The sequence below is a fragment of the Oncorhynchus clarkii genome, unplaced genomic scaffold (assembly GCF_045791955.1).
Source record: "Oncorhynchus clarkii lewisi isolate Uvic-CL-2024 unplaced genomic scaffold, UVic_Ocla_1.0 unplaced_contig_13315_pilon_pilon, whole genome shotgun sequence".
NCBI lineage: Eukaryota > Metazoa > Chordata > Actinopteri > Salmoniformes > Salmonidae > Oncorhynchus > Oncorhynchus clarkii.
This window is the reverse complement of record NW_027260975.1, coordinates 119-15,000: the sequence shown is the minus strand read 5'-3', so window position 1 is coordinate 15,000 and position 14,882 is coordinate 119. Positions and strand designations below refer to the sequence as shown.

The window sequence follows — 14,882 nt, the reverse complement described above, 5'->3', positions numbered from 1 at the left end:
CCCAATAGTGACATCACAATACCCCATAGTGACATCACAATACCCCATAATGACATCACAATAGCCCATAATGACATCACAATACCCCATAATGACATCACAATACCCCATAATTACAAAGCGAAAACAGGTTGTTTTTTTTGTACATTTATTACAAATAAAAACAGAAATAACTTATTTACATAAGTATTCAGACCCTTTGATATGTGATTCGAAATTGAGCTCAGGTGCATCCTGTTTCTATGGATCATCCTTGAGATGTTTCTACAACTTGATTTAAAGTACTTTACACTACTGTCTGTGAGAACCATGAATACGGGGAAGACCGATGAGTGACAGTTTATAAAAAAGAATGAAAATGCCCCCAACAAATACCTCCTTTGTAGTTGCTTGTGAAACCCGTTTACTTCAACCGCAAGAGGGCGCTGTCTATTTCCTCCGCACTAATTCAGACGTGTATTTCCTGCTGAAACTATCGGAAACATGGCAGACTGTGGAGAACCGGGTGAGTCTGAAAACAATGACAGCTGTCAATACACTTAACACAAAAAAAAAAAGATACATCGACTATCGCTACAACCCTGGTTGAAATATCACGGAATAAAACCTGACGTGTCAGCTTGTGTGACCTTTACAGTCAATGTTAACTAGCTACACCAGTCATTGTGGGTAGCATTGCGGGCTAACTAACTAGCCTGAGAAGTGATGGTAGCTTCATGTTACTGAAGAATATTGTGTCATTTACATTGATTCATGAGCCAACATTTTAAAAATATATAAAGATTTCTTTAAAACAACACCCCTAGTAAAAGTGTTATAGTTAATTATCCTGTAAGATATCGCTGTTTAACTAGGACATGGCTTGCTAGTCAGATGAAGAGAGCATTGTCCCAGCTGCATGCTGGAGTAACTTTTACAGTCCTGTGTCATCCTCATCACCACACTGTATTCATCGCCCTTACAGATGGCCCTGGCAACAAAGATGATATCACACGCTCAAAAGTAAGTATTTTCAAAACACCGAGACAATGTACCGAATGATTTTAAATCCGAGAACAAAACGACATGACATTGATATTTCTTATACAATATGTCGCGTCGCGTCACTTTAGAGGAGGGTGATGCACAGACCTCCTCTATGGACGCCCCTACTATAGAGCGCCTGGTTAAATTGTGCTTGGGGGAGTTCATTCTGGCCGTACCTTTTACACTGGGCTGCACTGGGCTGCACTGGGGTTGGAACGCAATCAAGGTTACATTAAGAAACCATAGTGGCGGGCGTTTTAGATATGGGTCGAAGAACATGCAGGGATGGGATTTGCCAGTGTCATGAGCTGATTGGCTGACCAGTGCCATTCCAAAATGGCTGAGGTGGCTACTGTTAGCGAGCATGAGGACGAAAAGGTTCGTTTTCTGGAGAAAAAAAACTCGCAGTATTTCAATCTTCTCAATGGAACAGTGTGGATCAAATTTGGAGCATGGTGGCATATCCCCCCTGCATTGAGGTACGTTTTCCTGACCCATGTCTAGCGCCGGCTTCTCAGCGTGTAACCGTGATTGTGTTCATACCCTAGTGCAGCTCAGTGTAAACAAGCGTAAGGGTCGGTATTATATTGAAAACCGTTCTTTTCCATATGTAGAGTTTCAGATATTACATTATTTATTTATTTATTTTAAATACTTTTTTTATTTTACCTTTTATTTAGTCGGTTAAGAACAAATTCTTATTTTCAATGACGACCTAGGAACAGTGGGTTAACTGCCTTGTTCAGGGGCAGAACAACAGATATGTTCCTTGTCATCTCAGGGATTTGATCTAGCAACCTCTCGGTTACTAGTCCAACGCTCCAACCACTAGGCTACGCTGCCGCCCCATTCGCACACTGATGGCTACGTGTGAACTACAATTTCCCGACGCTGACGTTTCTCGAAATGGTAAAAAGACAATCATCGCTTTCAAACCGGTTTTCAAAACATATGCTGATATAACGTTATGCCCCTTATCTTTCATATCAGCGATATAGACGTACTGTAGCAGTGTTGCACAGATCCACAAGCTGTGTGAGCCTCCAGTTTACCAACTACACTTCCTCTCCAGCTACACACCGGTGTTGGGAGCATGCTAGATATTTACATTAACAAATATATCATATTTAACCTTTAAATTAACTAGACAAGTCAGTTAAGAACAATTTCTTATTTACAATGACGGCCTACCAGAAGGCAAAAGGCCTCCTGCGGGGACTGGGGATAGAAAAATACATTTTTAAATATCACGACAAGAGAGACAACACGACATAGAGACCTAAGACGACGACATAGAGACCTAAGACGACGAGCAACACATGAACACACAGCATGGCGAGCAACACATGAACACACAGCATGGCGAGCAACACATGAAAACACAGCATGGCGAGCAACACATGAAAACACAGCATGGCGAGCAACACATGAAAACACAGCATGGCGAGCAACACATGAAAACACAGCATGGCGAGCAACACATGAAAACACAGTATGGCGAGCAACACATGAAAACACAGCATGGCGAGCAACACATGAAAACACAGCATGGCGAGCAACACATGAACACACAGCATGGCGAGCAACACATGAACACACAGCATGGCGAGCAACACATGAAAACACAGCATGGCGAGCAACACATGAAAACACAGCATGGCGAGCAACACATGAAAACACAGCATGGCGAGCAACACATGAAAACACAGCATGGCGAGCAACACATGAAAACACAGTATGGCGAGCAACACATGAAAACACAGCATGGCGAGCAACACATGAAAACACAGCATGGCGAGCAACACATGAACACACAGCATGGCGAGCAACACATGAACACACAGCATGGCGAGCAACACATGAAAACACAGCATGGCGAGCAACACATGAAAACACAGCATGGCGAGCAACACATGAAAACACAGCATGGCGAGCAACACATGAAAACACAGCATGGCGAGCAACACATGAAAACACAGTATGGCGAGCAACACATGAAAACACAGCATGGCGAGCAACACATGAAAACACAGCATGGCGAGCAACACATGAACACACAGCATGGCGAGCAACACACGAAAACACAGCATGGCTAGCAACACACGAACACATAGCATTGCGAGCAACACATGAAAACATGAAAACACAGCATGGCGAGCAACACATGAAAACTGCACAAAAATGTGCTTCATTTTTAAATTTTATTTTTTAGATAGCAAGTTAGCACAGGTGGCCACGTATGTCTTGTCTTTCTGTCTTCTGTAAAATCAAGCGATATGGCATGTGGGAACACTATAACCCTGGTTTGTTTAGCAACAAGACCGAATCATGCAGAACGGAAGAGGTTTTGCTTAGATTGTTGACAACATGTAAACTATATTGCGTCTCCAAATGTCTATTGAAAACATAAATACATTTGCAAAATGACCACTTGTTGTCTCTCAAATACATTGTTACAGTTGGTTAGTTAGCTCGCTAGTGTATGTTTTTGTTGTTGTTGTTGCCATATTAGCGTTGAAATGAAATGAGTCAAAACACCTCAAACAAGACGTGGTATTGAGAACAAGATGAAACGAGTCGCTTACGATTCTCCACATGGCAGTTTCTAGTCATCGTTGGAAGCCATCTGGCCAGTCCAGACTCACAAAAACTCAGACTTCTGCCCCATTTTAAAAACAGGCGCAATGTTTTCGTGACTTCGGCAGCTAACCCATATATAAAGGTGTGTATCAATTTGACCTCATTTAATAATTTTTTTTTAATAAAAAAAAGTATTATTTTATTTACATCTGGGTGATATGAAAGATAAGGTGTTTATGCTTCCAAAACCGTAACGCAAGCGATGCGTGTTAATGTTCAGACCGAGCGTTTGGGGGCTTTTAACGAAACTCAACCGTACAAAAACGGAGTCAGGATCAAGGGCTGGGTCCGTATCGACTGGCTTAGGAGCAATTAAAAATAAATAGATATATCAATGGTTTAACTAGTGAGAAACATGTGTGAGTATTGAAAATATCTGTGCGTTTGCTTCATTTACTGTCATCCTAAATTTAAGATATAGAATTATTTTGTCGTATTTAATTAAATCTACACTGAGTATACACTAAGGTGGACAAAACATTAGGAACACCTTCCTAATATTGAGTTGCAGCCCCCTTTTGCCCTCAGAACAGGCTCAAATCGTTAGGACATGGACTCCACAAGGTGTAGAAAGCGTTTCACAGGGATGCTGGTCTCATGTCGACTCCAATGCTTCCCACAGTTGTGTCAAGTTGGCTGGATGTCCTTTGGGTGGTGGACTATTTTTGATATTTAATGAAGCTGCCTGTTGAGGACTTGTGAGGCGTCTGTTTCTCAAACTAGACACTATTGTACTTGTCCTCTTTCTCAGTTGTGCACCGGAGCCTCCCACTCCTCTTTCTATTCTGGTTAGAGCTGACCCTGTATATAGCTACTGACCCTGGAACTGTCCCTGTATATAGCTACTGTCCCTGTATATAGCTACTGTCCCTGTATATAACTACTGACCCTGTATATAACTACTGACCCTGTATATAACTACTGACCCTGTATATAACTACCGACCCTGTATATAACTACTGACCCTGTATATAGCTACTGACCCTGTATATAACTACTGACCCTGTATATAGCTACTGACCCTGGAACTGTCCCTGTATATAACTACTGACCCTGTATATAGCTACTGACCCTGTATATAGCTACTGACCCTGTATATAGCTACTGACCCTGTATATAGCTACTGACCCTGTATATAGCTACTGACCCTGTATATAGCTACTGACCCTGTATATAGCTACTGACCCTGTATATAACTACTGACCCTGTATATAGCTACTGACCCTGTATATAGCTACTGACCCTGTATATAGCTACTGACCCTGTATATAGCTACTGACCCTGTATATAGCTAATGACCCTGTATATAGCTACTGACCCTGTATATAGCCACTGACCCTGTATATAGCTACTGACCCTGTATATAGCCACTGACCCTGTATATAGCCACTGACCCTGTATATAGCTACTGACCCTGTATATAGCCACTGACCCTGTATATAACTCCTGACCCTATATATAACTCCTGACCCTGTATATAGCTACTGACCCTGTATATAGCTACTGACCCTGTATATAGCTACTGACCCTGTATATAACTACAGACCCTGTATATAGCTACTGACCCTGTATATAACTACAGACCCTGTATATAACTACTGACCCTGTATATAACGACTGACCCTGTATATAACTACTGACCCTGTATATAACTACTGACCCTGTATATAACTACTGACCCTGTATATAACTACTGACCCTGGAACTGTCCCTGTATATAACTACTGACCCTGTATATAGCTACTGACCCTGTATATAACTACTGACCCTGCATATAACTACTGACCCTGTATATAGCTACTGACCCTGGAACTGTCCATGTATATAACTACTGACCCTGTATATAACGACTGACCCTGTATATAACGACTGACCCTGTATATAACTACTGACCCTGTATATAACTACTGACCCTGTATATAACTACTGACCCTGGAACTGTCCCTGTATATAACTACTGACCCTGTATATAACTACTGACCCTGTATATAACTACTGACCCTGTATATAACTACTGACCCTGTATATAACTACTGACCCTGTATATAGCTACTGACCCTGTATATAGCTACTGACCCTGTATATAACTACTGAACCTGTATATAACTACTGACCCTGTATATAACTACTGACCCTGTATATAACTACTGACCCTGTATATAGCTACTGACCCTGTATATAACTACAGACCCTGTATATAGCTACTGACCCTGTATATAACTACAGACCCTGTATATAACTACTGACCCTGTATATAACGACTGACCCTGTATATAACTACTGACCCTGTATATAACTACTGACCCTGTATATAACTACTGACCCTGTATATAACTACTGACCCTGGAACTGTCCCTGTATATAACTACTGACCCTGTATATAGCTACTGACCCTGTATATAACTACTGACCCTGCATATAACTACTGACCCTGTATATAGCTACTGACCCTGGAACTGTCCATGTATATAACTACTGACCCTGTATATAGCTACTGACCCTGTATATAGCTACTGACTCTGTATGTAACTACTGACCCTGTATATAGCTACTGACCCTGTATATAGCTACTGACCCTGTATATAACTACTGACCTTGTATATAACTACTGACCCAAACATGTATGGAAAGTTGTGTTTAAATGAAAAGGAATGCAGTTAAAAAAGTTATTTAAATTCAACTGAATGTCCCCTTTCACCCCCCCCCTACTAGAATGAAGGGAAGGAGTTGACCAAAGAGGAGAAGCAACGTCTGAGGAAACAGAAGAAACAACAGAAGAAACAGAAGGAAAGGAAGAATGAAAAGGGCCCGTCAGAAACAGAGAAGGACGAGACGCCTGTCTCCCTGTTGCCACCACCACCACCTGTGGCAACACAGAAAGGTGTTGTGTTCTAACCTGGTCTAATGCTTATTGATATCATCATGTCATAAAAAAAAATTGTTTTGCACCATCATCAGAGTGGGTCTGATTAGGATTCCTGGTTTTCCTGAAATCCTGGTTTGAAGGTTTCCTGGACTCAGGAGGGAATAAGCAGGACATCTGGATTCTTCAACCAGGATTTCTGGAAAACCAGGGAATTTATTGAACGTTCAGACAAAGGTCTGATTGTATCATTTTAAATATCTTTGAAAAACAAATGCATTTAAAGATTTTCCTGTCATGTTGTCCAGAGCCAGAAATGGCACATTGAAAAAGGTTTTAGAATCAATTCAAACAAACCTTTGTTTCATCATTCATGGTTCCTCCATCCACTTCATTGGTCCGTTCACCTAGTAGTCTGTCTGTTTCCCCAGCTCCCTCAGCATTGCCTGCCCCTGCCTCTGCACCAATACCTGTGCCTGCCTCAGCTCCCTTCCACTCCTCTCCCGCCCCCTCCCCGGCAGACAAGCCAGCCAAGAGCAAAGCTGAGCTGAAGGCAGAGAGGAGAGCCAGGCAGGAGACTGACAGGGCCGCTAAACAGCCAGGCTCCTCGTCCTCCGGCATCAAGACCAAAGTCCCTCTCAGTGAACTAAACCCAGGTACAACAGCTCCCCGGTGGACCTCTGGAGCACCTTGTTGATTTAGGATGTATCATTTGATAAACTTTGTTTCAGAGGGGAAGTTTGACAATTCGAGTTCTGCTGCTTCCACATATTGGTAAATACGTAGTCAATTGATACAACATCCATAGAATAACAACCCCCCCCCCCCCTATCCCACCCACGCAAAAACAAATTTGTTCATGCCAGGCCAGGCTATGACTAGGGGGCAGTTCATTAGTTCAGGCTATGACTAGGGGGCAGTTCATTAGTTCAGGCTGTGACTAGGGGGCAGTTCATTAGTTCAGGCTGTGACTAGGGGGCAGTTCATTAGTTCAGGCTGTGACTAGGGGACAGTTCATGTAGTTCAGGCTGTGACTAGGGGGCAGTTCATTAGTTGTGACAGGCTGTGACCAGGGGGCAGTTCATTAGTTCAGGCTGTGACTAGGGGGCAGTTCATTAGTTCAGGCTGTGACTAGGGGGCAGTTCATTAGTTCAGGCTGTGACTAGGGGGCAGTTCATTAGTTCAGGCTGTGACTAGGGGGCAGTTCATTAGTTCAGGCTGTGACTAGGGGGCAGTTCATTAGTTCAGGCTGTGACTAGGGGGCAGTTCATTAGTTCGGGCCAGGCTGTGACTAGGGGGCAGTTCATTAGTTCAGGCTGTGACTAGGGGGCAGTTCATTAGTTCAGGCCAGGCTGTAACTAGGGGGCAGTTCATTAGTTCAGGCTGTGACTAGGGGGCAGTTAATTAGTTCAGGCTGTGACTAGGGGGCAGTTCATTAGTTCAGGCCAGGCTGTGACTAGGGGGCAGTTCATTAGTTCAGGCTGTGACTAGGGGGCAGTTCATTCAGTGTGACTAGGCTGTGACTAGGGGGCAGTTCATTAGTTCAGGCTGTGACTAGGGGGCAGTTCATTAGTTCAGGCTGTGACTAGGGGGCAGTTCATTAGTTCAGGCTGTGACTAGGGGGCAGTTCATTAGTTCAGGCTGTGACTAGGGGGCAGTTCATTAGTTCAGGCTGTGACTAGGGGGCAGTTCATTAGTTCAGGCTGTGACTAGGGGGCAGTTCATTAGTTCAGGCTGTGACTAGGGGGCAGTTCATTAGTTCAGGCTGTGACTAGGGGGCAGTTCATTAGTTCAGGCTGTGACTAGGGGGCAGTTCATTAGTTCAGGCTGTGACTAGGGGGCAGTTCATTAGTTCAGGCTGTGACTAGGGGGCAGTTCATTAGTTCAGGCTGTGACTAGGGGGCAGTTCATTAGTTCAGGCTGTGACTAGGGGGCAGTTCAGTTCAGGCTGTGACTAGGGGGCAGTTCATTAGTTCAGGCTGTGACTAGGGGACAGTTCATTAGTTCAGGCTGTGACTAGGGGGCAGTTCATTAGTTCAGGCCAGGCTGTGACTAGGGGGCAGTTCATTAGTTCAGGCTGTGACTAGGGGGCAGTTCATTAGTTCAGGCTGTGACTAGGGGGCAGTTCATTAGTTCAGGCTGTGACTAGGGGGCAGTTCATTAGTTCAGGCTGTGACTAGGGGGCAGTTCAGGCCAGGCTGTGACTAGGGGGCAGTTCATTAGTTCAGGCTGTGACTAGGGGGCAGTTCATTAGTTCAGGCTGTGACTAGGGGGCAGTTCATTAGTTCAGGCTGTGACTAGGGGGAAGTTCATTAGTTCAGGCTGTGACCAGGGGGCAGTTCATTAGTTCAGGCTGTGACTAGGGGGCAGTTCATTAGTTCAGGCTGTGACCACGGGGCAGTTCATTAGTTCAGGCTGTGACTAGGGGGCAGTTCATTAGTTCAGGCCAGGCTGTGACCAGGGGGCAGTTCATTAGTTCAGGCTGTGACCAGGGGGCAGTTCATTAGTTCAGGCCAGGCTGTGACTAGGGGGAAGTTCATTAGTTCAGGCTGTGACTAGGGGGCAGTTCATTAGTTCAGGCAGTGACTAAGGGGAAGTTCATTAGTTCAGGCTGTGACTAGGGGGCAGTTCATTAGTTCAGGCTGTGACTAGGGGGAAGTTCATTAGTTCAGGCTGTGACTAGGGGGTAGTTCATTAGTTCAGGCTGTGACTAGGGGGCAGTTCATTAGTTCAGGCTGTGACTAGGGGGCAGTTCATTAGTTCAGGCTGTGACCAGGGGGCAGTTCATTAGTTCAGGCTGTGACTAGGGGGCAGTTCAGGCCAGACTGTGACTAGGGGGCAGTTCATTAGTTCAGGCTGTGACTAGGGGGCAGTTCAGGCCAGACTGTGACTAGGGGGCAGTTCATTAGTTCAGGCTGTGACTAGGGGGCAGTTCAGGCCAGACTGTGACTAGGGGGCAGTTCATTAGTTCAGGCTGTGACTAGGGGGCAGTTCAGGCCAGGCTGTGACCAGGGGGCAGTTCATTAGTTCAGGCTGTGACTAGGGGGCAGTTCAGGCCAGACTGTGACTAGGGGCAGTTCATTAGTTCAGGCTGTGACTAAGGGGCAGTTCAGGCCAGACTGTGACTAGGGGGCAGTTCATTAGTTCAGGCTGTGACTAGGGGGCAGTTCAGGCCAGACTGTGACTAGGGGGTAGTTAATTAGTTCAGGCTGTGACTAGGGGGCAGTTCAGGCCAGACTGTGACTAGGGGGCAGTTTATTAGTTCAGGCTGTGACTAGGGGGCAGTTCATTAGTTCAGGCTGTGACTAGGGGGCAGTTCATTAGTTCAGGCCAGACTGTGACTAGGGGGCAGTTCATTAGTTCAGGCTGTGACCAGGGGGCAGTTCATTAGTTCAGGCCAGGCTGTGACCAGGGGGCAGTTCATTAGTTCAGGCCAGACTGTGACTAGAGGGCAGTTCAGGCCAGACTGTGACTAGGGGGCAGTTCAGGCCAGGATGTGACCAGGGGGCAGTTCATTAGTTCAGGCTGTGACTAGGGGGCAGTTCATTAGTTCAGGCCAGGCTGTGACCAGGGGGCAGTTCATTAGTTCAGGCCAGGATGTGACCAGGGGGCAGTTCATTAGTTCAGGCTGTGACTAGGGGGTAGTTCATTAGTTCAGGCTGTGACTAGGGGGCAGTTCATTAGTTCATGCTGTGACTAGGGGGCAGTTCATTAGTTCAGGCTATGACTAGGGGGCAGTTCATTAGTTCAGGCTGTGACTAGGGGGCAGTTCATTAGTTCAGGCTGTGACTAGGGGGCAGTTCATTAGTTCAGGCTGTGACTAGGGGGCAGTTCATTAGTTCAGGCCAGGCTGTGACTAGGGGGCAGTTCATTAGTTCAGGCCAGGCTGTGACTAGGGGGCAGTTCATTAGTTCAGGCCAGGCTGTGACCAGGGGGCAGTTCATTAGTTCAGGCTGTGACTAGGGGGCAGTTCATTAGTTCAGGCTGTGACTAGGGGGCAGTTCAGGCCAGACTGTGACTAGGGGGCAGTTCATTAGTTCAGGCTGTGACTACGGGGCAGTTCATTAGTTCAGGCCAGGCTGTGACCAGGGGGCAGTTCATTAGTTCAGGCTGTGACCAGGGGGCAGTTCATTAGTTCAGGCTGTGACCAGGGGGCAGTTCATTAGTTCAGGCTGTGACTAGGGGGCAGTTCATTAGTTCAGGCTGTGACCAGGGGGCACTTCCACATTCCATGGAGGGCCTAATGTGAGGGGAGTTCCTTACCAAATAGTGACCTTAATTCATCAATCGAGTTCAAGGGAGTAGTATTCTACATATTGCTGCTGTAGTAGTATACATGGTACCTCAGTAGTAGTATACATGGTACCTCAGTAGTAGTATACATGGTACCTCAGTAGTAGTATACATGGTACCTCAGTAGTAGTATACATGTTACCTCAGTAGTAGTATACATGGTACCTCAGTAGTAGTATACATGGTACCTCAGTAGTAGTATACATGGTACCTCAGTAGTAGTATACATGGTACCTCAGTAGTAGTATACATGGTACCTCAGTAGTAGTATACATGGTACCTCAGTAGTAGTATACATGGTACCTCAGTAGTAGTATACATGGTACCTCAGTAGTAGTATACATGGTACCTCAGTAGTAGTATACATGGTACCTCAGTAGTAGTATACATGGTACCTCAGTAGTAGTATACATGGTACCTCTGTAGTATTCTACATCATGCTGCAGTAGTAGTATACATGGTACCTCAGTAGTAGTATACATGGTACCTCAGTAGTAGTATACATGGTACCTCAGTAGTAGTATACATGGTACCTCAGTAGTAGTATACATGGTACCTCAGTAGTAGTATACATGGTACCTCAGTAGTAGTATACATGGTACCTCAGTAGTAGTATACATGGTACCTCAGTAGTAGTATACATGGTACCTCAGTAGTAGTATACATGGTACCTCAGTAGTAGTATACATGGTACCTCTGTAGTAGTATACATGGTACCTCTGTAGTAGTATACATGGTACCTCTGTAGTAGTATACATGGTACCTCAGTAGTAGTATACATGGTACCTCAGTAGTAGTATACATGGTACCTCAGTAGTAGTATACATGGTACCTCAGTAGTAGTATACATGGTACCTCAGTAGTAGTATACATGGTACCTCTGTAGTAGTATACATGGTACCTCTGTAGTAGTATACATGGTACCTCTGTAGTAGTATACATGGTACCTCTGTAGTATTCTACATCATGCTGCAGTAGTAGTATACATGGTACCTCAGTAGTAGTATACATGGTACCTCAGTAGTAGTATACATGGTACCTCAGTAGTATTCTACATATTGCTGCAGTAGTAGTATACATGGTACCTCAGTAGTATTCTACATATTGCTGCAGTTGTAGTAGTATACATGGTACCTCAGTAGTAGTATACATGGTACCTCAGTAGTAGTATACATGGTACCTCAGTAGTATTCTACATATTGCTGCAGTTGTAGTATACATGGTACCTCAATATTAGTATACATGGTACCTCAGTAGTAGTATACATGGTAGCTCAGTAGTATTCTACATATTGCTGCAGTTGTAGTAGGTATGTTTTCAACGATCGTTTGTGGCTTCCTGTCCCCGTTAGTGGTGAAGAGACTTCCTGAGCATGTCCAAGTGGACGACCCTGCAGTGGTGAAACGACTGGCCAAGAAGTTGGAGAGACAACAGGTTTGTGGCATGTTATTGTCCTCCCACATCGTGCTGCTCTGTTTTCATCAAGGCACTGCTTGACTGATTTAGCAGTACCGCTGAGATTAGCCGTCTCAGTAGATCGTCAGTCTTTCCCTTGTATTATTTCTCATGCGAGGACGCACACCTCCCCAAAATCAACATCCGGTGTGTGTCTTTCTAGCCAACATTTTGGGAAGCTATGTATTGGTAGGGGAATCTTTGGATTATGGGTAAGATGAAGTCCTAGATAGAAACACAGGGAGTTGTCAGGTAACCAGCCAAACCTCCTCACATCACTAACCTAACCTACCTCCATGTCTCACCGCAATTGCTTCTATTCTGTACCTCACATTTCTTTCAGACGCTACCGCACGGCGCCTCTAATAAGGTATTAAGTGTCAAGGTCTGGCCTTTGCTTTGTGTGCCGTTGATTTGTTTTTACTGTCTGTTTTGTTGTGCTCAAGGCCGTTCATGTCGGGCCTCCCGGGTGGCGCAGTGGTTAAGGACGCTGTACTGCAGCGCCACCAGAGACTCTGGGTTCGCGCCCAGGCTCTGTCGTAACCGGCCGCAACCGGGAGGTCCGTGGGGCGACACAATTGGCCTAGCGTTGTCCGGGTTAGGGAGGGTTTGGCCGGTAGGGAAACCCTTGTCTCATCGCGCACCAGCGACTCCTGTGGCGGGCCGGGCGCAGTGCGCGCTAACCAAAGTTGCCAGGTGCACGGTGTTTCCACACATTGGTGCGGCTGGCTTCCGGGTTAGATGCGCGCTGTGTTAAGAAGCAGTGCGGTTGTGTATCGGAGGACGCATGACTTTCATGTCTCTCCCGAGCCCGTACGGGAGTTGTAGCGATGAGACAAGATAGTAGCTACTAAAACAATTGGATACCACGAAATTGGGGAGAAAAAGGGGTAAAACATTTTTTTAAAGTCTGTTCATGTCATTTTCCCCACCATCTACCTTCCTGACATAATGACAGACCCTGTCTGTCTTTCAACAGCAGAAAGAACCATCACAACAGAGACGTACAGTGAGCTCCCAACAGCGCTGGGACAGTGACTGTTCAGCACTTTGGATTTTGGATTTGAAATGATACAATGACTATGACAGTGGAGACTGTCAGCTTTATTTTGTGGGGTATTTTCATTTGTATCAGGTGAACTGTTTAGAAATTTACAGCACTTTTTTGTACATAGTCGTACAGTACAGAATATGGTGTGGTTGTTGAGCTGGCCTACAGTACAGAATATGGTGTGGTTGTTGAGCTGACCTACAGTACAGACCTATAGCTGGCCTACAGTACAGAATATGGTGTGGTTGTTGAGCTGACCTACAGTACAGACCTATAGCTGGCCTACAGTACAGAATATGGTGTGGTTGTTGAGCTGACCTACAGTACAGACCTACAGCTGGCCTACAGTACAGAATATGGTGTGGTTGTTGAGCTGACCTACAGTACAGACCTATAGCTGGCCTACAGTACAGAATATGGTGTGGTTGTTGAGCTGACCTACAGTACAGAGTATGGTGTGGTTGTTGAGCTGGCCTACAGTACAGAATATGATTGGTTGATGAGCTGGCCTACAGTACAGAATATGGTGTGGTTGTTGAGCTGGCCTACAGTACAGAATATGGTGTGGTTGTTGAGCTGGCCTACAGTACAGAATATGGTGTGGTTGTTGAGCTGGCCTACAGTACAGAATATGGTGTGGTTGTTGAGCTGACCTACAGTACAGAATATGGTGTGGTTGTTGAGCTGGCCTACAGTACAGAATATGGTGTGGTTGTTGAGCTGGCCTACAGTACAGAATATGGTGTGGTTGTTGAGCTGGCCTACAGTACAGAATATGGTGTGGTTGTTGAGCTGGCCTACAGTACAGAATATGGTGTGGTTGTTGAGCTGGCCTACAGTACAGAATATGGTGTGGTTGTTGAGCTGGCCTACAGTACAGAATATGGTGTGGTTGTTGAGCTGGCCTACAGTACAGACCTACAGCTGGCCTACAGTACAGAGTATGGTGTGGTTGTTGAGCTGGCCTACAGTACAGAATATGGTGTGGTTGTTGAGCTGGCCTACTGCTCAGAGTTATGCTTGGTTGCTGTGGGGGTTGTCATCTATGTATGTTTGGACTTGACCTCACCCATCCACCTTTGAACCTTTGACCTCTGAACCCAAGAGGATCACGGTGAACTAAACGTGTGTGTGTGTGTGTTTATTTCAGATCCCACTGCGATCCGACTATGGCTACAAAGTCAGCCTGTTCTCTCACCTGCACCAGTATAGCCGCAAAGCCCCACTCACCCAGCAACTCAGGTAACTACCTACCAGTCAGCCTGTTCTCTCACCTGCACCAGTATAGCCGCAAAGCCCCACTCACCCAGCAACTCAGGTAACTACCTACCTGCCCCTACCCCCCTCACCCAGCTACTCAGGTAACTACCTACCTGCACCAGTTGGGCATAAAAAAAAAAGTTGGTTTTAAATGCTAGTTGAGGCGTAGCTACGTCCGACTTGGGGATCAGAATTTACTGATGCTTCATAATGATGGTTACTAGGCTTGTGCCAGTTGTAAACTTTGTCACTTCACAAAGCCCACCGCTGAGCATGTACCACATCTGGATGGAA

The 14,882-nt window shown here is 45.5% G+C and overlaps 1 protein-coding gene across 1 annotated transcript; it reads left to right on the top strand.

Moving 5' to 3' along the window:
* Positions 1–873: 873 nt before the first annotated feature.
* On the top strand, positions 874–14,570 carry LOC139402744 (translation initiation factor eIF2B subunit delta-like; the record flags this gene model as incomplete). The annotated part of the gene is made up of 5 exons (XM_071146662.1): positions 874–1,002; positions 6,379–6,547; positions 6,961–7,185; positions 12,174–12,256; positions 14,479–14,570. Coding segments are annotated over exons 1-5 (698 nt in total), but the record flags the coding sequence as incomplete, so codon positions are not given.
* Positions 14,571–14,882: the final 312 nt, after the last annotated feature.